General features: G+C 60.0%; 1 protein-coding gene across 2 annotated transcripts; it reads left to right on the top strand.

The window, feature by feature from the left end:
* The first annotated feature begins 1,339 nt into the window (after nucleotides 1–1,339).
* On the top strand, nucleotides 1,340–22,668 carry Rmi2 (RecQ mediated genome instability 2). 2 transcript variants are annotated; one of them, XM_077106082.1, is made up of 2 exons: nucleotides 1,340–1,641; nucleotides 21,811–22,668. In XM_077106082.1, exons 1-2 carry the CDS (start codon nucleotides 1,362–1,364, stop codon nucleotides 21,921–21,923), a joined length of 393 nt encoding a protein of 130 aa, XP_076962197.1. In that variant the 5' UTR covers nucleotides 1,340–1,361; the 3' UTR covers nucleotides 21,924–22,668. The 2 variants fall into 2 exon arrangements, with proteins under 2 accessions (XP_076962197.1, XP_076962196.1); XM_077106081.1 differs by lacking the exon at nucleotides 21,811–22,668 and adding an exon at nucleotides 5,853–8,003.
* Nucleotides 22,669–24,426: the final 1,758 nt, after the last annotated feature.

The following is a 24,426-nucleotide window of genomic DNA, read 5'->3' as shown; positions in this document are numbered from 1 at the left end:
AACTGGACAATGGCCAGTGGCTCCTCTGGTGGTTTGCTTAAAGGAGGTCCGTCAAAGGCAGGGACGAGGCTTCCAGGCCTGAGTCTTGCTGCAGGATGTCTTTGAGGTCTTGCAGTCAGCACGTTGATTGACATCTTGGCAGGTCACCCCCGACTCAGGTGCTGGGCGGACCCCAGCAGAGCAGGATAGAGATTCACACGGTCACTGGGCAATTGGTCAAAGGGAATGTCCACTGGTCATTCCCAGACACTAGATGTCTATCCACGAGGCTTCCGTGTGCGGTGACCCACATGCAAAAAACCCACCGACAGCCCCCTCCCACAAAAGACTGTCCACCCCAAAATGTCAACAGGGCTAAGGTTGAGAAACCCTGGATCCAGGGCAATGACCAGCCGTGCACAGCTCATAGGTGTATTTTAAAACTTGTAAATTAATATGCCCAGAAGTTAATTATTTCTTAGTGCTTTTTAGATTATTCAGAGGTTTTTACACTAGTGCTTTTACATCTTTTACTTAGATTATTTTCTGAGTGTTTTTTTTTTTTTGTATTTTTTTCTTATTTTAGATTTTCCTGTTCTTAAGTGTCCTACAAAGAATGTGCATTTCTTTTGTGAAAAAATGTGGTTATATACTTATTACCTTTTATTAAAAATGTAATAAAATAAAAACATAACAAAAACAGTCCGGTGCAATGGCATAAACCTGTAATCCCAGCAACCCGGGGAGCCAGGCAGGAAGGAGGATGGCAAATCCCAAGTCAGCCTCAGCAACTTAGTGAAACATTGTCTCAAAATAAAAAATAAAAAAGGGCTGGGGGTGTACTTCAGCGGTAGGGCGCCTCTCCTTCAATCCCAGGATGGATAGCCGGACAGAGGACTGGCTGTCCCTGTCCCCTTTCCCAGCCCTATCTCCTAACTTCGGTTTGAACCCGTTTTTCAGTTGACACAGTCTCTCTAGGACCGGGTCCACGCACACTCGGTGCACTGCGCAAGTCAGGGAGCGGGTCCCATCAGCGCCCCTGACGTCTCTCACTCGTGATAGCCGCGCGGGCCGCTCCCGCACCCCGGAGTCGCCCCCTGCGCAGCGCTGAGCTGTGCAGGGCCACGTAGAGGTGGCGCCCACCCCGCAGCCGCACCGCCCGGCGCCCTGCTCCCCCTCGCTCCGTGCGGGGGCGGTCACTCGGCGGACGCATGCGCATTCCTGCGGGCGGACGCATGCGCACTCCTGCGGGCGCGAGGGCGGCCCGGCCCGACCCCGCCTCCCGGGGCTGGCCATTGGTCGGCCTCGCCGGCTCCTGATTGGTGCCTCGGGCCAGGTCTCGCTGTCGGTCAGAGTTGGCGGGAGAGCGGCCGCGGCGCTGCATGGCGGCGGCCTCGGACCCGGGGGCCGTGCGGCTGCCGCCGTCGCCGCCCTTCAAGGTGCTGGCGGAGCAGCTGCGGCGCGACGCGGAGGGCGGGCCCGGCGCCTGGCGGCTGTCCCGGGCGGCGGCGGGCCGCGGGCCGCTGGAGCTGGCGGCCGTGTGGATGCAGGGCACCGTGGTGGCGGCGGGCGGCGACGGGGCGCGGCTGCGGGACCCGAGCGGGGCCTTCTCGGTGCGCGGCCTGGAGCGGGTGCCGCGCGGACGGCCCTGCCTCGTCCCAGGTAACCTCCGCCCGTCCTCGCCCGGGGCGGACTGGCCACCCGTCTTCCCCTGCCGTCCCCTGTCCCCTCTCCCGAGCTTTTCCGTTTTCTCTGAAGTGGGGTCTCGCCGGGTGGTCCAGGCTGGCCTCAAACTCCTGGCTCCAGCCAGCCTCCGGCCGCAGCCTCCCCGGAGCCGAGGTCTTCCACGTGCTGGGCCAGCGCACTGCCCGCGAGCTGCCCTGCGGCCCTCCTGAGCTCATCTACGGCACATTGTGAAAATGCAGGTCCCTGGGCCGCCCAGGCCCTCCTCCTGAGCTCCCTGGGGAAGGACCCCTGGCTGCTGTGTTTGTCACCAGCCGCCTCCTCCCGGCGACTTCACCTCTTCCCCGTCAAGTCTTGGGAGACGCTCTCCCAGGAAATGCCTGCGCTCTTCCTAGGAAATGCCTGCGCTCTTCCAGGAAATGCCTGCGCTCTTCCTAGGAAATGCCTGCGCTCTTCCAGGAAATGCCTGCGCTCTTCCTAGGAAATGCCTGCGCTCTTCCAGGAAATGCCTGCGCTCTTCCCGAATGTTGGCGTCAGACTCACCGCACGTGGGGCTCCTGAAAGCCCAGGGGGCTGTCCCTGCCCCGGGGTGCCAGGAAGTGCAGGTGGGACCGGAATGTGCATTTCTGACCAGCTCCCAGGAGGTGCCATGCCACCGGCTAGGGCCATCGTTGATAAGGCAGGCTGGAGCTCTGTGGTTCTGCCGGCTGGTCCTTACCTCTGGCCCAGTGCCTGACACATGGGTGCTCCAAGAACCACTTGCTTATAGGTGACAGGCACCGGCACCCAGGGTCTCGTCTCACTCCTTTCATGGGAAGTCAGCTAACCCTCGCACGCGGGGCCCGTTCAAGGTGCTGGCTGCGATGGAGACCAGGTATCTAAGGCCTGCGGGGAGACAGCCTGGGAGCACATTTCCCGGAAGATCCTTGATCCTGGTGGAGCTACCATGTGATCTTGGAAGGCTTGTGTGGGGGGTGTGTAAGGTCTCAATGTTGGCAGTTTGAACACAGTAGGCCTCTCTCTGTGGCTCCTGCCCCTGTGAAATCGGGCTGCGGGCTCTCCCTCTCTGTGGCCCTTCCTGCTTGCCCAGTCTTGCTTTCCAGCTAGGGGCAGGATGGGGCAGTGGTCAACCTGTGCTGCTCCGGGTCTGACGAGTTGGGCTGAATTCCTAGCCACATTCTTCCCCTCTGAGAATGCTCTTGCTCTTTCTGGACTTTTTCACCCTCTGTGAAAAGGAGCTAGTCATTCCTTCCTGCTCTGTGGATCCAGTAGGTGGACAGGCCCTTAGCTCAGCTCCCGCACACACGGGGTGGGGTGGAATGTTGGCTCAGTGTGCTCTTGGCCGCAGCCAAGATTGGCAGACCACAGGCTGATGCCTCTTTTCATAGGACCTGTGAACTTACAGCTTTGTTTTCTATTTTTATTTATCTTTTTTTTACTTTTAAAAAAATTTTATAGTCGTAGATGGACAGCATGCCCTTATTTATTTTTGTATGTGGTGCTGAGCGTCAAACCCAGTGCCTCACAAGTGGCAAGTGCTCTGCCACTGAGCCGCAGCCCAGCCCTATCTTGTGGCTTTTGAGATGGCTCTTGCTGTTCTGCCCAGGCCAGTCTTGAACTCTTGGACTTGAGGGACCCTCCTGCCTCAGCCTCCCGAGTGCTAAGACTGCAGGCGCATGCCACCATGCCGGTTTGGTTTTCACATTTTTAAATGGCCGAAAAAGAATCACGGCGTGTACTGGGCACCGTGGCGCAGACCTGAAATCCCAGTGGCTTGGGAGGCTGAGGCAGGAGGATGTGAATTAAAAGCCAGCCTCAGCCACTGCAAGCTGTGAAGCAACTCATGAGACCCTGTCTCTAAATAAAATACAAAATAGGGCTGGGGATGTGGCTCAGAGGTGGAGTGCCCCCGAGTTCAACTCCTGGTATCCACCCCACACAAAAAAAATCATGGCATGTAAGTGGTGTATGACACCAAAGTCAGAGTGCCCATCAGTGGGGTTTTATTGAGACACTTGTGACTTGGGAAGGCCCAGGGCTGCTGTCCTACGTACCTAAGGAGCGAGGAGCCTGGTAGAACCTGGAGCCTGCAAGGCCTGGGAGATTCACCGTCTGGCCCCTTACAGAACACGCTGGCAGCCCGTGGCCTTAGGCTCTGAATGTGGTCCATGCTGCCTGGTGTCTCGGCCTCAGCCAAGTCCCTTGAAGCAGGTTGGGCAGCACCCCGCTCCCTGCACATTCTGGTCCCAGCCCTGGCATAAGCCTGGCGCCCAGTGGGTGCCTCAGTGTTTGAGCTGGGCACCTCTGCGCCTGAGTGGCTCACCCGCTGGCCTGAGTGCCCTCTTGCCAATCAGGGCCAAGCTCTGCTTTACGATCCGAGTCACTGCCTGCGGGGGGCGGGGACGTTGGGGGCACTAAACACCAGGCACCGCTGTCGGCCTGAGCGGGGTGGTGGAGGGAAAGGTCCTTAAACGTTTTAGAGGGCTGATGGCATCTGCCTGTGGAGCTCTGCGGATCGCGGAGTTGGAAAGAGCACGCGCCACCGTGTGGCTGGCCCTGCCACCGTGAGCCTCTGGGATGTCCTCAGAAGCCTCCAGCTGCGGGGCACTGAGGGCTGCTCCCGGTCAGCTCCGGGTCTGTCTGCAGTTCTCGGGGGGCAGCAGTGTGGAGTGCAGCTCGGAGGAGGGAAAGCTGGTCCAGGCCCCAGCGCTCCGGAGGGCTTCAGGGAGGAGGCACCCGGGCACGCGTCTCGGCTGTGTGTAGGGACCAGCCCTCCTGGATTGCTCGGGACTCAGGACCCTGGACACTGGACTCTGTTATCAGAAAGTCACCCTGGGTCTGTGCAGGAGCAGGAGACGGTCAGGCCCCCTCCACTGGCACGTGCAAAGGCCCTGTGGGGCAGCAGTGGAGGGCAGGAGGGTCCCTCCCTGATGAGCCTGATGGCTGTGGAAGGCCTGCTTAGGTGGCCTTGAGACTCCCTGCGCGGGGCTGTTCCTCCTGGCTTCTGTCCCTCAGCACGTAGCACGTTCTCTCAGGTCAGGAGCTGAGGATGCAGGGGTCTCTCAGTGTGCAGGTGGGCTGAGAGACACTCACCTGGATGGCCACCCCAGGTCCTGTGGTGGCACTGCTTCTGGCAGGCTGCAGCCACTGGAGGCGCCAAGGTTGGAAGGGATGAGAGCTGACCCGGGAGGGTCACCCCTGGGGAAGCGGGGGGCGCGACCGGGATGACCACCACTAGTTTGCCATGGTCAGCCTTTCAGCCCGTCCCTCCAGCCGTGTGCATCTGCCCGGCAGATCTGGTGGCCTCTCCGGTCTCAGGCCTGTTGCTGAGGGTCCCATCTCTGCCAGCCCTTGGGGTCATCCTGCGGGGTTTCAGAATGAGCCGCTTGTCACCCGGGACCCAGCTGGAACCCGAGCGCCTGCCAGCAGTGGGCGGGGCCAGGGTCCCGGCCTGGAGGGGGCTGGTGGGGGCTGGTGGGGGTGGCGGTGCGCCCGCCCTTCCCGCTGGGTTTGGGGATCTTCTTGACACAGTCGCCTTCTGTGTGGTCTGTGACGGCCAAGTTCTGCTCCCAAGGAGACTTGCTTCCCCAGGGAGTGGGAAGAGGCACGGTGCTGTCAGAGTCCCCGTGGCCGCCGCCCTGCCCCCATTGCCGGCGTGTGCCCTGCTTGGTTGGTGGGGCAGCTGGAGCAGCGGCAGCCTGGGACCTGCTTGGGACCCTTGGCAGCCTCCAGGGGGAATTGGAGTCTCCTTTTAGCATTGGGGAGGGGCTTTGCAGAAAGAGGGCGTCCTGCAGAGTCCAGTCACACGTCTGGCTGCCCTCTGGCATCGGTCAAGAGCAAGACTTGGAGGAAAGCTGGGTTCTCTGCCCTGCCTTGGGCAGTCTGTCCGACCCGACTCCCCCGGGGTGGGTCCTTCCCTTCCCGCAGCAGGACGCCCCTGTGCCTGGTAACTGCGTCCCGTGAAGCCAGACGCCGAGCCTCGAGGTGGCGCCCGGGTCAAGCGTGGAGCTCAGTGATGGCCACGTGTTTCCTGGTTGTCTGGGATACCTGCTCCTCGGGGTCCCAGGTTTTCTGTGGGTGGAACCCAGGCCTCGTGCACTCTGAGGCAGGTGCCCACGTCCGGGGGACGGGGTCTCCGGGGCTGCCTCCCCTTGCTAACGTGGACTTCACTCCAGCCTCTTCCCTCCCAGGGAAGTACGTGATGGTGATGGGCGTGGTGCAGGCCTGCAGCCCCGAGCCCTGCCTGCAGGCCGTCAAGATGACCGACCTCTCCGAGAACCCCCTCCATGAGAGCATGTGGGTGCTGGAGGTGGAAGACCTGCAGCGCAGCATCCCTTAGGCGACCTGTGACCTCCACCCAGTGACCTCTGTGTCCTTACAAATGTCTGCTGCTCAGTGACTTCAGCTCTGACCGCGACCTTCCTGACGACCTTGACGCAGTGCTTCTACCCTCCTCAGGAGTCTCTTGGGGACGCTGCTTTTGTGGACTCTGTGGGCGGGAATTGGAAATGCCCGGTTCCTGCCGTAACTGGCCTCTGCTGTAGGACTGGGTTCGCTGAGGAAAAGCACGTGGGGTTTTTTTTCTTTTTCTTTTTCTGTGTGAGTTTCTCTCTCAAGCGCAAAGTGACCTCGTGTTGCATTTCCAAGTTCTGCAAGTGAGGGTACCTCCCGTGACTGCTGGCCCCTCTTTTATGATGCAGAACTTGAATCCAGTCATTGCCCATGTGACCAGAGTGTGGTGATGAGCAGGAAAACAGACAGAGGGAGGAGGAGGACGCTGCGGCCGTCTCTCGCTGACAGCTCCGCGTCCAGTGACCTCTGTCCAGTGTGCAAGTCCAGTGCATTTTGTCTCCTTGCAGTGCTGGGAGGGAGCCCAGGCCCAGCCCTGAATGGCCCTCAGAGCCCAGCTCTCTCCTGCTGCGGGCACAACGCAGACGTCTCAGCTCCGTTTGCCTCAGGTGTGGAAGGTAGCTCCGTCCTCCTCCACTTGGAAATGCTGCGGTATTGTCTGAATTTCTCACTGAAACTAAAGAACCAAGACCGAGAACAGCTCACAGACTCCACCAAGCGGGAGCTTCGCCCGTGGGGACAGCGAGGGCCGCCTGGGCTTAGAGGGTGTCTTGTAGGAAAGACTCTGTCTACCGCGTGGGGCTCTGCTCCCTGCCGGGCCGCGGTCATCTAGAGTGTGAATACCACGGAGCCGCTGTGTGCAGGGTCGCTGTGGGGTTCGCCAGGTCATCGCTTTCTACCACTAATAAATTCTAGGTGCTACGTGTGTTTTAGATAACTGTTTCTAAAGCAGTTTGGGGATGCTGCACAGTTGAGCGGAGAGAGCAGGGTTCTCCGTGACGAGCACCTGCCGCTGGCCTGGTCAGTTGCTGGTTGCCGAGTCCCTGTCTGCATTGGGTTCCCTCAGGTACCTTCTTTGGGTCTCACCCTAAACTCTGGGCTCCTGGGTCCCTCCCTTCTCCACTGCCGACAAGGCTCCTCCCGTGTCTGTCGAGCGTCCCCTTCCCCAGGCTGTCGCTTGGTGGCCGCGCGGCCAGTGGTTTTCAGGCCGCTCTCCTGCAGCCCGCAGTTAGGGTCCCTCCAGGTCTCCTGCAGCTCGGCAGCGTGAGGGGTACCCGCGTGTCTGTCCACGGGTGGAGGGACATGGTGCTGCATTCCATCCTGGACAGTCATGGACGGAGCTGCTGAGCGGGTTTCTCTGCTCGTGGAGGTGGACAGCCAGGAGCTCAGTCCTGGGCCAGAAGGCGAGTCTGTGGCTACCTTGTGAGAGATTCCAGACTCTTCCGAGTGGGGTGTCACCCGCGTCCCACCAGCACCGAGCAAGCGTCCTCTTGCCTCATCCTCACCAGCATTTGTCAGGGTTTTGGATTTGCTGTGTTTAAACTATGTAACGTTTTGTTTTCTTTTTAAAGATTTTTTGGATGGACACGTACCTTTACTTCATTATTTTTTTGTGTTGCTGGGGATCAAGCCCCTCACACTGCTGGACGAGCGCTCTACACTGAGCCCCGGCCCAGCCCGACGTCTTCTTAGAGACGGTGAGTTGGGTGGTGTTTTATTACGGATCTGGCTTGTTGACTGCCTGAAGCTGCTTCTCAGCTGGCTCCTGCTCCCAGTGGGGCTTTTCATCAGTATCGCTGTGTTTGATGGGAGACTGTGGCTCCATCCATCTGAACCGAGCCCTTCATCTAGGCTGGACTTTCTGGTGGGTGTGGACAAGTTACCTGACCTCTCTGTACTTCGAAGCCTTTACAGTTTCCTTTGTAAAACAAAAATCCCTGTCAGCTTGCGGCACTACCCTAAGGAATAAACGTGTGTGTAAGTCACCTTTATATAGTACTCAGTATACAGTGGGCACCAAATTACTGTTGTTGCCAGCAGCAATAAGTGTTTGCTTACATTCATCAGTTGCCTGTAAGATATACGAGCATTTTTTTTTTAGGTTTTACGACATGTTTTTTTGTTTATTATTTACGTGGTGCTGAGATCGCACCCAGTGCCTCCCATGTGCTAGGCAAGTGCTCACCACCCAGCCCCAGCCCCAGCCCCAGCCATGTGTGTGCATTTTTAAAAAGAAACTTTTAGATCTACAGAAAAATTGCAAAAATAGTACAGAGTTCCCATATTTCTGCATCTGACTTTCCTCATCAGCATCTCATTAAGTATGGCACATCATCACAATTAGCGACCCGTGTCGACATGCTTTCAATCTTAAGGATGTACTTCATTCAGATTTTTTCCCTAACATCTTATCTTATTTTTGGTTCTGGGGATTGGACCTGGGGTACCTGACCACTCGGCCGCATCCCCAGCCCCCCTTTTTCGATATAGATATAGATTTTGTCGACAGACGGGTCTCACTGAGTTGCTCAGCACCTAAGTCTCTGAAGCCGGCTTTGAACTCCCGATCCTCCTGCCTCGCGTTCCCAGAGCTGGTCACGCGACCCCTGGCCTCCCCGCCTGAGCACTGGACTGCGTGGCTCCCTTTGGGACTTTATCATCAGGTGCCGTGCTGTCCTCGTCATCGCGGCCAGGGCCGCACACTTAGTAGGGAGTAAGCGCTCTCCCATGAAGCTGGGCCTCCCAGCCAGAAACGCGTGCGTGTGTGTGTGAGTGTGCGCACTCTCTTGTTGTTGGTTTGGTGCTGAGGGTCCAACCCAGGGCACCCTGCCACTGAGCCACAACCCAGTTCTTCTTATTTCCTGCTGTGACACAGGATCTCACCAAGTGCCCGAGACCTCGACCTTGTGATACTCCTGCCTCGACCTTGGCAGGCACCACTGCACCCAGCCAGAGAGGTGGCTGAGCAGATCTGGGTCCCAGAACTCCTGGTTCTCACCCAGAGTGGCCCTCCCTGCAGCCCGCCCACCGTGGTTCCTCCTTATCTGAAACCTGCTTTTCTGCTAGAAAAGTGGCCGAGCTGCTGAGAACCTCCCGAGCCACGTCCTGCCCAGGCCGCCCACCTGACCTGCAGTGACAGCCCCCAATTAGAACGTGCTGCTGGGTGGCCCCGATGCCTGGGCATTGTAGCTGAGTGTGTTGGGTGTCCCCAAAACGGCTGGTGGCCCCAGGGCTGGGGGTGGGTCGCGGGGCGCAACAGCCGAGCTGTGCGGTTTCTGTGAACAGGACGTTTCCTCCTTGATATCACCAGATGAAAACGCATCCGGAGGCTTCAGTTTTGGGTGCCAGATCAAAGCCAGCTCAGGAGCCCTCGCCCGCCAGGCAGCAGGGCCGTGCGCGACGGCAGCACAGCTTCCCTTTTGAAATCAGCTCTTTTCTAAGAACTGAAAACGAGCAGCCGGCTGGGACTTCACTTTTCTTGGAACTGCTTTACATTACAAAACAATACGAAACCCTCATTGAGCTGGGCCGCAGCCCCTGAGTTCCTATTCTTTCTGTTGCATGTTCTTGTAAAGCCGAAGCCTTACCGCAAAAGGCTTCCGCGTCAGGTGAGGCAGAAGGGGAGGCCACAGCCCGGGAAATGCTGAGCCTCTTTCTCCCCGTGGGTTTGTGTCTGATCCATTGATCTAGGGAAAAGGACCAGATTCCAAGGGTCACAGCAGGAGACCTGTCAGGTCACCGATGCTAAATCTCAGGTGTCAGGGAAGAGAGTGCATTTGTGTGTGTGTGTGTGTGTGTGTGTGTGTGTGTGTGTGTGGTGCTGGGGGCTGAACCAGGGCTGGTGCGTGCGAGGCAGGCACTCCCAGCCCGGGGCACCTTCTTTATGAGCACGTAGCAGCCTCCTGGAGCCCAGGAAGAAGGGCACCACCAGGGCCCCAACCTGCTCGGGCTAAGGAGGGCAGGGTGCCAGGCCTCGAGGCCCACCTGGTCCTGCCGCTCCCGTCTGGCCTCGGGTTTGGAGGTCAGCTTCCTTCACGGGCGGCTGCTGACGGGTTCTTGGGGACTGGAGTAGACACCCCTCTGAGTAGGGGTCTCTGTAGGTGGGCACACTCTGAAATCATGGGGCCCATCTGGGGTCTCTGTCGGAGGCCCCAGGGACAGGGCTGTGCCTGATTCGCCTGCATCCCTGCCCAGCACGACATTCCCGCCGTCAGTGAACGCAGCCTGGCTGGTGGGGCTGGAAGGTGAGCCCCTCAGGGCTGCTGGGATCTAGCACCCGGCGGTTGGGCGGTTGGCGAGGGCCTGCGGGCGGCCGTGTGGGGCTGCTGGGAAGCACCAGGCGGGAGGGAAGGCCGCGGAGCCCCCGGGAGGGTTGGAGTGTCGCAGAGATGGGAGTCCTCCGGGAACGGGCTGGGGCTGGCTGTCTTGAACCTCCAGCACCCCCTGCTGGTCGGTCCCCGCACCCCACCCCTGTGGCTGGCCGGAGCCCCTGACAGAACACCAAGCCGCCAAGCGGGGCCTGAGGAGTCTCAGCTCCGCACCCTGGGATTTGGCTCCCTGTGGGAGAACCAGGAGGGGCGGGTGGCTGGGTCGGGGACGGAGGGTGTCAGTGGGCCTGTCACGGGCCCCCATCTGCCTTTTGACTGGGTGGCCTCGAGTGAGGATGATGGGGTAGGAGAGGTCAGGTCGCTGTCCCCAAAGCTGCTGACCAGAGTCCAGGCAGTCTGAACAAGTGCCAGGAAGCACGTTTGCTCTGTGGGCCTTTGGTCACCACGCTCCTCCTGAGCGCCTGCCGGGTCCCAGGCGGGACACACCCAGGGAGCAGATGCGTGGTCGCGCCCTGCGCCGGGTGGATCTTCTCTGGCCTCCTCTCCCGCATCCTGAGGCTCTTTATTTAATCAAATCTGCAAAATCCTTCTTGCTCCTGCAGCAACACCCACAGGTTCGGGGCTCAGGGCCTTCCGCCCACCCCGCCTGCCCTCCAGCCCCAGATGTACGTCCATCTTGCCCTAAGGTCGCCAAGCCCCTCGCCGACTGCAGCAGCAGCTCCACGTCCAAAAAATGTCACCCGGCCCTCATGGTCTGCACCCGGCGAGGCACCACCCATCCTGAGCATACTCCCTGCCCCCCCAGGACCTGTCAAGCAGGTCATCTGCTCCCAGGATGCCGTGGGCAGTGACCCTGAGTGTCTGGCTTTATTTCTCATCCAAAGTATCAGACACGGGCCAGAAGGGAAGAGAAGCAATGAGGCTGTGCGCTTGGGAGAGCAGACCCCTGAGCTTCCTCCCTCCTGGCCACGTGGGCCCAGGGAAGGAGCATCTCAGGGTCCGTTGGCCCCCAGCCCCGTGGCCTGGGAGAGGAGGGACAGGCAGGGCCAGAGCTCCCCGCGGTAGTAGCCCTCAGGGTCCTCCGGGCACAGCTGGACCCCCCTTGCATGCCGAGGCCTCTCAGGACTTTCTCACGTCGCCCGGGATCGACCGAGGCAGCTGGTCTACCAGCTCTCCTGGCTTCTGCGGTCTCTCCTGGGCACCCAGTGGGCCTCCTTCGCATTTAAGGAGTCAGGTGGAGCTACGGAGCCCCCCGTAGGGACCCTGGAGTCCTAAGGAACGGGGCAGTCACTCACCCCACAGGCCTCAGACAAGAAGGCCACCGTCCCGGCCACCCTGTGCAGGGAGGGCTACTGGAGCCAGACGGCCGCCGCCTCAGGGGAGTCTATGTAAAGATACTAATGGCTGGTGCCAGAGGGACCGGCATGTCGCGTGGCGTTGCTGCCGTCCTGGAACAGCTGTGCCGACAGGGCGGCTGCTGGCCTTGCGGCGGCCCGTGACTGCTTGAAATGGGGCTGGTGGTGTGGCCGGGATTGGTGAGTGCGTTCCTTCTGCCGCCGCCTGGGGTGGGCCGTGGAGAGGGGCGACAGAGTGACCCTGGGTGGGGAGACCTGACGGCCTGCCTCCGCCAGGTGACCAGGATAGCCCAGAGGGCAGCAGGGGAGGCCTGCACCTGGGTACGAGCCTGAGGCCTGGCGGCTGGGGCTTGCAGTCTTCTCGCTCCAAGGTCAGTCCCCTGACCACTCCCCTGGCCCTTGTAGGGACAGTGCTCCAGGGGTCCCTGGGGAGCCTGAGGTGACCTCATCTGAGGACAGTGCAGCCTCAGTAGGTGTGACGGTGGCAGAGACCTCGCGAGACTGACGCACTGCACCGACAGCCAGGGCCTGGCAGAGGTTGGGCTCTCTGCTCAAGGCCTTGCTGGGCGGAGCCCTCTCCAGGAGGCCCGGGAAGAAGCCCACTCCTGGTCCTGGGGGCTGCAGAGCCCAGCTCCCTCTCCTCACAGCGGAAATAACTGGAACCTCCTGGGCTGCCCGTCTGTGGTCCTGCCTGTCCTCTGGGCCCAGGTGTGAAGCATTAAGGAGAGACCCCACCTCATCACGTAGGGTCAAGGGGTAGGGTCAAGGGCTTGGGTTCTTGGTCCACAGGATCCCTGTGGGGCAGGGCCTGGCGTCTCCCTCAGGGTGGGGGTCTCTGGGTGGAGGGTGTCTTGGAAGTTGGCCTTCACAGGGACCTGCCAGGGGGGCAGCCTGCTGGTGGGTCCAGGCTGCACGTCACGCCGTGGCATAGCACAGGCCTCTGAGCCTCGGTTCTCCCCTGCCCCGCTGGTTCTCCGTCCTGTGTGGACACAGTGGCTGCGACTGCTCCTGCTCTCGGACCCAGCTGCCCTGCTTTGTGTCTAGGCCTAAGAATGGCCTTTCCCTGCTTCTCCACGTCCTCTGCCTTCCCGGCTGGTGGTGTGGCCCTTTAAGGAGAGTGACCGCTGGCCCCAGGATCCTGGTCTCCTCAATTTGGCCCAGACGTGGTGTGGGGGAGAAGAGCCATGGGAGGGGCCTTGTAAAATGTGCACTCCACGCCCACCGACCAGAGCAGCTGCTGCCAAGTTGACAGGGCCGGAGCCTGGGGAGGGGACTCCGGGAGGCCCCCCTCCCCGCCCCCACCCTGTCCCCCACCCCGTCCCCCACCCCATCCCCCACCCCTGTCCCCTGCTCCCTCCCAGTCAGGTCTGGCAGGAGAGCAGTGGAGGCCCAGCGGAGGCCCAGCCCCCTGGCCAGCCGGCTGGCCAGGCCATGTCGCCGTGAGCATTCTGTTTATTCTGTGCTTATGACCTGTTAGTACCAAAGTCGCTTGAAAAACCTCGTGAAATTCTTTATGGAGAAAGAAAGGATGAGGGATTTTTGGTAATGGGGAAGCCACTGGCGGGTTTTGAAAAGCTCCGCTTGGGTGGTTTGTAACTAATTGGAAAAACATGTTCCTCCTCCTCCTCTCGACTTAATCCTCTTTACCGCCTCCCTGGCCTCCAGCTCCCTCCGCCTCCCTGGCCTCCAGTGTTCCCGGAAGGCTGGGGGCCTGGTCAACCCCAGTGGTCGCCAGGTGACACAGGGCAGCCTTCCTGGCCGGGCCCAGGTGGGGTCGCGGTGGCGAGCATCTGTACTGCTTGAAATCTGCAGACGTTCTGGAGGCTCTGGGGCTCAGGCAGGAAAAGGAGGCTGCTGGCAGCGGGGGACGCCCTTCTCAGGGTGGACGTGGATGGCCCCGTCCTCCATCCCCTTCCTGGGGCAGACGCTCTGGGGGCCTCGGCCGGCATCCTTGGGAGGCCGCTCTGGGCAGCACGAGGCTCCTGCTGGGCCCTGGCGCCTCTGGCCGGGGCTCTGCAGAACAGCCCTGGCTCTGGCACGCCTGGTGTTGCGGGCAGTCTCCGCCCGGCTCCGGCTCTCTGGGCTGTGGTGCACCCCCAGGTCCCTGTCTGGAGATGAAGTGCCGGGCGTGGACCCCCCACCCCCCGGGGACCAAGAGGTGACCCTGCTCTTGGAGCCCTGTGGTTAGGGTTTCCTCTCGCGCTCTCCACTTCCTTCCTGAAACCCCAAAGAGGCTTCATGTGAAAGGAGGGGCCTCTTGGATCCCCGGTGGAGCTGGGAGTGGCCGGGCCATTAGCTGGGCTGCTTGGCAGCCAGGTGCCTGACTAGCTGGTGGCCTTGAACCACCAGGGCCACCGAGGCTCCGCGGGCCCACTGCTAGGGGCCACCAGCCATCCTGGGAGGTGCTGTAAGGGGGCATTGTCAGGTCTTGGACTGCTCAGCACGGCCGTCTTCGGTGGCCTGGCCTCCTGAGGGACAGCGGTATAAGGAATCTCAGGACGGGGCGCCTGCCTTTTGGCACTGGCTCCGTCTTTACGCGAATGTCGTGGTCGCAGGACGTGGGCCTGGTCCGGAGGAGAGGGATGCCGGTGCTGAGGCAGCCGAGACGGTGGCCAGGCCGTTGCGGGGTCCACTGGGAGAAGAGGCTCTCGCCTGGTCATCCTAGAGCCCTGGACGAGGCTGGGTGGCGTCCAGTCCCTTGTTTTATGGAAACCCTGAACTGCTCCGGCCACCTGGGGACCAGCATGAGGGGCTCTGAAGCAGGGTGTTCTTACAGGCCCAGCCCAACATGGAGACCGGCTCAAAACCCAGGTTCAAGGCGCGACGGCGGCTGAGTCCTGCAAGGATGCAGTGTGAGGTCCTCCCGGGCACAGGCCCCGAGTGAGACGGGCCGGTCAGGGGAGAGCGCGAGGCGGGCAGCTGGCCTGCAGGAGGCCCATGAACTGGCCACGCGGCCCTTTGGGCCAGGTGACTCTAGCGTGGCTGTGGCCTGGGCGGGGCTGAGGTGTGGCGCTGTGACAGGCGGTGACAGACGCTCCAGGCAGCAGCTCCCCAAGGAGGGGGTCCCCAAGCTTGGTCACCCGACTTGATCCCCTGTCCCGGGTTCAGAGTGCCGCCCAGGACCCCGGTGATCAGCACTGCGCTGCCCAAGGCAACGTCCCGGTCTCTGGTTCTGGATCAGGTGTCCTTTGTCACTTGGAGGAAGCTGCCTGAGCCGTGACCCTCGGGGTAGACCTGGCTGAGCTCACCTGGGGCAAGAGCCTTCTCCTGGTTCCCTCTGCCTTTGAGCTTCAGCCTGGCCTCCCTGCTGACCCTTGGTGGCCCTAACTTCCCTAAGTAAGCTGCCCAAGGGGACCGCCCACAGCTGGGGGGCAGGCTTTCTTTTTAAATTTTTAATAGTTATTGATGGACCTTTATTGGTTCATTTGTTATGCGCTAGCCCTAACCCAGTGCCGCACACGTGCTAGGCAAACCCGCTAGGCAAACCCGCTACCACGGAGCCACACCCCACCCTGGAGAGCAGTTCTTACCTGGAGAGAATGGATTGGGTGTGGGGAAAGCACGTGTGCAGAGTCTGGCTTACATGGACCATTGGTGAAAGCGAGAAGTGGGTGCCATCCTATCCCCACCCAGATGTCGCTGGATGCGGTGGCTCAGGAGCACAGGAGGCCAGGTGACGCGGGACTCCTCCCATCCCCATCTGGTTGTGGCACTGGGGCTGGACCAGGAGTGCTTTACCACTGAGCTGCAGCCCCAGTCCTTTTAAATTCTACTTATTCTTTAACTCTGAGGCAGGGTCTTGCTAAGTTGCTGAGGCTGGCCTCCAACTTGCGATCCTCCTGCCTCAGCCTCCTGAGCTGCTGGGACTACGGCGTACAATGTACGTCATCTTCCCCAGCTAAAAATCTGGACCCATCAAATGACTACTCCCTGGCCCCTGGCAGTCACCATCGTACTTTCTGTCCCTGAATTTGACTAGTGGAGATGGCTCCTGTGGGTAGGTCTCTACCGTATTCACCCTTCTTTGCTTTGCACAATGTCCTTAAAGTTTATCCAGGTTGTAGCCAGCCTCAGGACTTCCTTCCTTTTAAAGGCTGAATAATATTCCACTGTGTGGAAATGCTGTGTTCTGTCTGTGTTCACCTGTCATGGACGTGGACAGCGTCTGCCTCTCTTTCTGTCTGTCGAAGTCATGCTTTTGTGGTTGTTACTGGGGATTTGACCCGGGGTGCCTTACCGCTGAGCTATATTCCCAGCCATACAAAAATGCGTTTGTTTATATATATATATATATATATATATATATATATATATATATATATATATATTTGGTACTGGGGATTGAACCCAGGGACATTTAACCTCTGAGCAACATCCTCACCCTTTTTTATATTTCTTGTTCACAGACAGGGTCTTGCTTAGGGCCTCCCTAAGTTGCTGAGGCTGGCTTTGAACTTGCCGTCCTCCTGCCTCAGCCTCCTGAGCTGCTGGGATTATAGGTGTGCACCACCATGTCTGGCTCCCCTTAAATTTTTTGAGGCAGGCGCTCACTGACCATGAATTTGAACTTCTGATCCTCCTGCCTCAGCCTCCGGAGCCACTGGGATGCAGACGTGACCGCTGCGCTGGCTGCAGCCATTCTTCAAGCAGGTTTTCTCGCCTCCTTTTTCTCTGCTGTCCGGAGCTTGATCCTCTCATGTTGAAACATTGCTTCGTGTTGGACTTTTTTGACAAATGAGTTCAAGATAATGCATCAAATTAATATATCACAACTTTAAAAAGTCACTTCCCAGTTGGCTCTTAGTCATTTTTCATCATTTTGAAAAGTGAAATTATTCTGAAATTTTGGGGGATCTTTTCTTTCCGCCCCACCCTCCCTCACTTTGGGTAAAGTCCTAGGAGTGGACTTTGGAGTCAAGGGAAGGAATGGTCTTCAGACTCTGAAGCACTAATTGAAGTGCCCGTGTACACGGCTCGGGGGTAGAGTCCTGCTGTGGCCTGGCCAGCTCCGGGTTTTGCTCAGGTGCCCATCTTGCAGGATGAGGCGGCCATGGTCCCTCTACTCACGGATCACCAGGGAATTCCCCGACACGTCGGCACCTCGGCTGTATCTCGTTTCTTTTGAATTGTCTGTTCATATCCTTTGCCAGAGGATCATCTCGTGGAGACCCGGACTTCTTAAAGCTTGTGTTTGTCTGCTCTCTGCTCTGGATGTGGATATCTATTTGTTCTTTGAGATGGGGTTCCCAAACTCCCGGGCTGGAGCGGTTCCTGCCCAGCCTCCCATGTAGCTGGGGTCACGGGCTCAGACCACCAGGCCCAGCTTCACTCGTCTTTTGGATGAAGTCATTCCCCATGTTTCTGTGAATTAAAAAAGAACTCCCTGCCTGCCACCCCAGCAGCACCCAGAGCACCCAGTGTGCATGCTGGGGCACCCCCTTTGACGCAGAGACCCGTTCCCTGCTGGTGTCCTGGGCTGTGCTCCTGGGAGATCCGTGATGACAGAGCAGGGGTGGGGGGCTGCCCTGGAAAGCGCTGATCGATCCGCTAACCATGTGCACAAGCCAGCAGGTCCGCGATGGCCAACTGGGCACATGAAGCCGAAGCCTGGGGTTGGGGGCTGCGCCCAGTGACTTCCTGCCACTGTGAGGTGCCCTTTCATCCTCCCACGGAGTCCCTCAAGAGCCTGTGGAGGTGGCATGCCGCACGATGGCCTGGGACGTGGCTCAAGTCGGCTCGACTCTCGTTTCCAGGGTCGTTGGAGGACCTGTGGCACGGGGCAAGCTTGGGTGGCCGGGGGCGACAGGCCTGGCTCGGTGTCTTCCTGGGCATCTGCCGTGACTTGGGGTAAGTCTCCCGACTTCCGAGCCTCTGCCTCTTCCCTTAAATGGAACGAGCCTTCCCCATGGACTGTCCTGAGGTCCGAGGAGGACCAGACGCCTCTCAGGGCACTCCGGGGAAAGCTGCAAAGGCAGGTGCTGTCCGTCAGAGCAGCCTGCCCCGCCCTCTCCCTCTGGTGTGGCCTGGGCAGGACCCGCTGCCCTCTCTCCGTCCACTCTGGAGATCCTTGGCTGCTGTGCACCGGGGGCGGAGTCGGGAAGACCAGGGACAACTGAGTCTGGTATCTGCCCTTCCGTTGCCCACTCCTCCTGGTGGACACCTGGCCCTTTGCTCTGGACCCCACCAGCTCTGGCAAAGGGTCAGTGTAGGGCTGGGGTGTAGCCACTGGTGGAGCGGCAGGCCAGCCCCGCACGCCCAAGGCCCTGGCCCCATCCCGGCACCAGGAGAGCGGAGGGGGCAGCTCCATGGGGGAGGGGGGCTCATGGGCGCCCCCTGCTGGCGGGAAGGATTTCACACCCACCCGAGCCCCCCTTCTCTGGGTGCACGGTCGGCCCCGCCATCCGACAGACCACCCCTGGATTCTGCCGGCCTTGGCCTGCTCCCCAGAGAAAGTAGAAGTCCTCGAATGCTAGGGACGGGAGCCTGGGTTCCCAGGGCCGTGCACCACGGGGCCCTCCCCTGTTGGGATGCTCCCAGCCAGGCTTCAGGTTAAGGACCCAGACCCCAGCAGCCCTCGAGGGGGGACACCAGCACCGCGCAGCTCGGACCCAGCTTCTGTCCAGCCGCAGTGGCGGCTTGGCCATGGACGGCTGTGGAGCAAGCCGGGTTGCCGGACTGGGACCTGGAGGTGGGCCCTGCAGGCTGCTTCCTGGGGAAGGGACGGGTTTCCCAGGGGGTGGGGGTTGACGGTCCTCAGAAGCACCCTGGAAGCAGTGGCAGGGAGTGTGGGGGCTCCTCTGAGCCTCCGGCGTCTGCTGCTGTTGGTCCCTCCCAGCAAGAACCTCGACCTGGCCGAGCAGCCGGGTGGGGTGGCGGACGGCGTGGACCTCTGCAGCTTGGTGTCTGGGCTGGGTTCCCGCTGTGCTGGGTGGGGAGCAGAGGGCACCCGGGCTCCGGAACGGTCCCCCTGGTGGCCCTCTCCCCATGCTGTGAGCGCAGTGGGAGTGGGTCCACGGCTGCCTGCTCTCTGGGACGTTGTGGGCAGCAGGTGCGGGGCTGGCCCACTGAGGCCTGCGGAGCTGAACGTCTGTCCCCTCGGTGTCCGGCTCGCCTAGGAGCAACCGGGACCCAGGGAAGACAAGACACGGTCCCCACCTGAAGGGGGGCTGAGCTGGAGGGCAGCCTGGGCCAACGCAGTGGACAAAGGGGGTCCACGGGGCCAATTCCAAGGGCAAAGACGGGGTCTCCTGGCCACAGGGCGGCCCAGACAGAGGGATGGTTCCAGAACATCCGCTCCTCCACCTGATGTCTTCCCACTTTCAGAAACGGCCAGCCCTGCCCCTGGGGGCTCAGGTGCCCACTGAAGCAGCACATGTCCGTCCACTAAAGGGTCACAGACCTGGGGTGGACACTCTCTAGACGGCCACTGTCAGCGGGGAGCTTGTGGTCTCTTCCCCTCCCTCTGGCCTTGCTGGGGGACGTGCAGGGAGGCAGGACCCAGGGCCTGTGATGTCCCCGTCGAGGCTGACGTCCGAGGGCCCCACCAGACACCTGGCTGGCCAGCATACGCACCTTCGCCCACCCTCATTGGCTGAGGAACAGTTTAAAGATGGAGCGTGGAGCTTCAGGGCCTGTCACCGTCACCTCCCTGCCACCTACTTCTATTCACCTGCGTCCTCCCCTCCTGGAAGCGTTCTGCTCCCGCCAGGTGGGCAGTCTGCCCGCTGCCTGAGCTGGTCCTGGGCTTGGAATCCTGCCTCCCGGGAGCCTGGGGTCTTCATGACCGCAGGGCCGCTCCTTCACGTGTGGTCACCACGCCCAGCGGGGAGGCCCTTGGTGACGGCTGAACTCGGGGTGTGTGGGACTGGGGACTGAACCCAGGGGTGCCGCCTCTGAGCTACACCCCGTCCTTTTTATGTTGAGACGGGATCTCCCTAAATGGCCCGGCTGGCCTCGAACTCGCGATCCTCCTGCCCGGTCCCGAGCGGCTGGGATGGCAGGCTGCGCCACCGCCCAGCCCGGCTGGTCTCCGTGTGGTGGTCTTTGGGGTGGTTTTTGCCCAAGCCCGCGGATGCCTGCCTGACCTTCCGCCTCGCGGTCTGTCCACTCCTCATACCAAGTCCCTGAAGTCTCTTGCTGCTGCTGGGAAGCTCTCAACTTGGAATAAACTTTTAAATAAGTTTTCAAACAGATTTTTCTTCTTCTTTTTTGGGGGGAGTCCTCGGTTTTGGAAGATGCCGTCTGCGTTCCGCGATGCGTTTCCTTCTTTCCAGTCGAGAGCCTTTTTTCTTGGTGGACCCCAGTGCCGTGCTGAACGGAGGTGGCAGGAGGGACGTCTTCTTCCTGAACCTGGGGCCGCCCTTCACTGTCGAGGGGCGTGAGCTGGGCTTTCCTCCCACGGCCTTGACGATGCTGGGCGGCTTCCTTCTGGGCCACAGAAGTGACCGGTTGGGCCGCCCTCGGCTCTCCCCTGCATCCTGCTAGCGTGACGCAGTGACTTGTACGCTGACCCCTCCTTCATTCCAGCTGAGTCCCCCTGCGTCACAGCAGAGCCCTCTGACTGTGCCCAACTTTTCCCCCGTCCCCACTTACACTGGCCTGTACGTCTCCTGGTCTGTCCGGCTTTGGTGTCGGGCAGTTTGCTGGCCCGTAGGATGAGTGGGGAGGCTCCCCTGGCTCTTTAGTTCTGGGGAAGAGTTTGAAAGGGTTGGAGCTGATTCCTTAAATGTGTCGTCTGCCCTGTCCCCCTGAGGCTGGGTTCCGAGGACCGCTGGACCTCCTGGTGTCCTAGGTCTGTCACACTTTCTGGTTCTTCGGGGTCCAGCAAGCTGGTCTTTCTGGGAAGCTCTACTTCTCCGACTTGTGGTACGACCATCAGGCCCCTTCCTCATTCCTGATTCCATTGAGTCTTTTCTTCTTTAGTCAGTCTGGCTGGGGCTGACCTCACTGCCCTCCACTTTTCCTGTCCTCACGTTATTTCCAGTTGAACCCAGGGTGCTTGACCACAGGCCCAGCCCTCTTTAGTTTTTGAGATGGGGCCGCACTAAGTTGCTGAGGATAGCCGTGAACTTGCCATCCTCCTGCCTCAGCCTCCCGAGTGCTAGGGTTGATGGCTGGTGTGCCCTGGTGTGCGCTGGTGTGCCCTGGTGTGCTCAGCCGGTCTCGTCTTTAATGTGCCCCTGGGTCTGGGCACACTGTGGACCCCCTGGGTCTGGGCACGCTGTGGGCCCCCCTGGGTCTGGGCACGCTGTGGACCCCCGGGTCTGGGCATGCTGTGGACCCCCTGGGTCTGGGCACGCTGTGGGTCCCCCTGGGTCTGGGCACGCTGTGGCCCCCGGGTCTGGGCACGCTGTGTGTCCCCCGGGTCTGGGCACGCTGTGGGTCCCCCGGGTCTGGGCACGCTGTGTGTCCCCCGGGTCTGGGCACGCTGTGGTCCCCCCGGGTCTGGGCACGCTGTGGACCCCCCGGGTCTGGGCACGCTGTGGACCCCCCGGGTCTGGGCACGCTGTGGACCCCCCGGGTCTGGGCACGCTGTGGACCCCCCGGGTCTGGGCACGCTGTGGTCCCCCCGGGTCTGGGCACGCTGTGTGTCCCCCGGGTCTGGGCACGCTGTGGGCCCCCCGGGTCTGGGCACGCTGTGTGTCCCCCGGGTCTGGGCACGCTGTGGGCCCCCCGGGTCTGGGCACGCTGTGGGCCCCCCGGGTCTGGGCACGCTGTGGGTCCCCCGGGTCTGGGCACGCTGTGGGCCCCCTGGGTCTGGGCACGCTGTGGACCCCGGGTCTGGGCACACTGTGTTGGCTTCCATCGTCTCGAGATGTCTGATTGGCCCGATGGTGCCCTGGGGTGTGCTGTTGGGCCTCCAGGTTTGTGGACTTTCCATTTTTCCTTCTATTATGACGCAGTCGTCTGAATGGACCAAGTCTTGCCTCGGGGCCTGATGGCGCCCTCCTGGAGAAGGCTCCTGTGTTCTGTGGAAGACTCGCGTCCTGCTGCGGCTGGGTGCAGGGGTTGGTGGACGGCCTCGTCCAAGCCCGCGGATTCCCGCCTGGCCTTCCGCCCAGCGGTGAGTCCACCCCTCCAAGTGAAGGACTGACGTCTCTGCTCTTTCCTTCCAGCCTGCCCATGTTTGCTGAGGAACGTGTGTGACCGGTCACCAAGATGGGCCATTGAGCCCCAGCCCTTGTTATCCCTGGAGACGTGGTCACCACGTGGCTGGGGCTGGCTTTGATCTTGGATCCTCCCGCCTCCCGAGGTGCTGGATCCCAGGCGTGGGCACGGCGCCCGGCCAGGCGTCTTAGTTCTCGCCCGAGTTTGTCTCGTCTGGTGCCGTCTTTGGTCCCCAGCTGCAGGGAATGGGGCCCTTCTAGGCAGCAAGGTTTCGTTGTCGTTGTGGACAGCTGTGGTCAGTCACCACGGAATGCCTCCAAAGGGCCTGGGCCTGGAGTTGTTTTGTACCAGGGACTGAACTCGGGCCTTCACCACGGAGCCACGTCCCCAGGCCTTTTTGAGGCAGGGTCTTGTAAGTCGCTGAGGCTCGAGATTTCCCTCCTCCTGCCTCGGCCTCCGCACCGCTGATCAGGGGACTCCGCACCCCACCTGATTCCTGGGTGTATTTGGGAGTGTGATTCACGGAACCTGCTTTGTAGCACAGAGGTCGCGGGCATCTGTCGTCCAGTTCCATGACTACAGAACGGTGTCCGAACCCAGAGGGTGAGTTCCTGCTGCACTGCAGGGTCCTCCCTCCTCACCCTCCTGACCTCTGCAACCATCTGTCCATTGAGAACTTCACATAGACCCAATCAACAAACGGGCCCAGGACCTGAGCAGACACTTCTCAGAGGAGGACATACAATCAACCAACAAGCACATGAGAAAATGCTCACCATCTCTAGCATCAGAGAAATGCAAGTCAAAACCACCCTAAGATACCATCTCACTCCAGTCAGATTGGCAGCCATTAGGAAGTCAAACAGCAACAAGTGCTGGCGAGGATGTGGGGAAAAGGGTACTCTTGTACATTGCTGGTGGGACTGCAAATTGGTGCGGCCAATTTGGAAAGCAGTATGGAGATTCCTGGGAAAGCTGGGAATGGAACCACCATTTGACCCAGCTATTCCCCTTCTCGGTCTATTCCCTAAAGACCTAAAAAGAGCATACTATAGGGACACTGCTACATCCATGTTCATAGCAGCACAATTCACAATAGCAAGACTGCGGAACCAACCTAGATGCCCTTCAATAGACGAATGGATAAAAAAAATGTGGCATTTATACTCAATGGAGTATTACTCTGCATTAAGAAATGACAAAATCATAGAATTTGCAGGGAAATGGATGGCATTAGAGCAGATTATGCTAAGTGAAGCTAGCCAATCCCTTAAAAACAAATGCCAAATGTCTTCTTTGATATAAGGAGAGTAACTAAGAACAGAGTTGGGAGGAAGAGCATGAGAAGAAAATTAACATTAAACCTGGACGAGAGGTGGGAGGGAAAGGGAGAGAGAAGGGAATTTGCATGTAAATGGAAGGAGACCCTCAGGGGTATACAAAATTACATACAAGAGGAAGTGAGGGGAAAGGAGGAAAATACAAGGGGGAGAAATGAATTACAGTAGAGGGGGTAGAGAGAGAAGAGGGGAGGGGAGGGGGGAGGGGGATAGTAGAGGATAGGAAAGGCAGCAGAATACAACAGACACCAGAATGGCAATGTGTAAATCAATGGATGTGCAACTGATGTGATTCTGCAATCTGTATATGGGGTAAAAATGGGAGCTCATATCCCACTTGAATCAAAGTGTGAAAATAATATATCAAGAACTATGTAATGTTTGGAACAACTACAATAAAAATTAATTAAAAAAAAAAAAAAGAACTTCACATAGTTGGTGGCATGTGGCCTTTGAGATTGGCTGGTGTCACTCAACATAACACTTGTGTGACACTCTGCACCTTTTTATGGCCGTGGTGGGGGGCCCCGGGTCTGTTGAAGCCTAGGACAGACGCTGCTGCGTGGTCACGACAGGGTTGGGAGGTCGACGTCCATGAGTCGCTAACACTAGCCACCTCTCGCTCGCTGGGACCAAGCGCCCAAGAAGAAGGACTTGAAGGTTGGCTCTGGTGTCCGAGGTCTCCTCCTGGTCCCTGGCCGAGGCGGCAGTGTCGGGGCAGAGGAAGCCGCTCAGCCCGCGGAGGTCAGGACCAGGTGCTGCATCCCGGGACGTGCCCGGCCCCTGCTTCCTCCAGCCAGACCCCACCTCCCCACCCTGCCGTCAGACCGAGTCCATGGACAGACCGTCCACTGCTGAGGTCAGAGCCCTGGTGAGCCAGTCACTGCCCAAGAGCCCCACCTCGGCACGCTGCTGCCTTGGGGACCAAGCCTTCAAGGCCTGAGCCTCCGGGGACCCCCCTTATCCGTGTGGAGAGCATCAGGAAACTGCCAGGCTCTGAGGAGGCCCAGGCAGGAGGTCACAGGTCCAGGCCAGCCGTGGCCATCTCATGAGACCTGGTCTCAAGCAGATCACAAACAACTGGGCACGTGGCTGGTGGTGGGCAGCCCTGGGTGATCCAGAGTGGCTGAGCGTTTCACCTTCCCCAGCAACGTCCTCCTGGCCAGCACTCGGGAGCGTGGCTACTCGCCATTTTCAAGGGTTCTAACGGGGTGCACTGTCCCCGTGCTTCCCTAAGGCAGTGGGACACGTCTCCTCACGCCTGGGTCCCCCGGAGCTCCCTGG

Source organism: Callospermophilus lateralis, chromosome 19 (genome assembly GCF_048772815.1).
Source record: "Callospermophilus lateralis isolate mCalLat2 chromosome 19, mCalLat2.hap1, whole genome shotgun sequence".
Lineage (NCBI taxonomy): Eukaryota > Metazoa > Chordata > Mammalia > Rodentia > Sciuridae > Callospermophilus > Callospermophilus lateralis.
The sequence above is the reverse complement of the archived record's forward strand: the minus strand, read 5'-3'. Positions and strand labels throughout refer to the sequence as shown.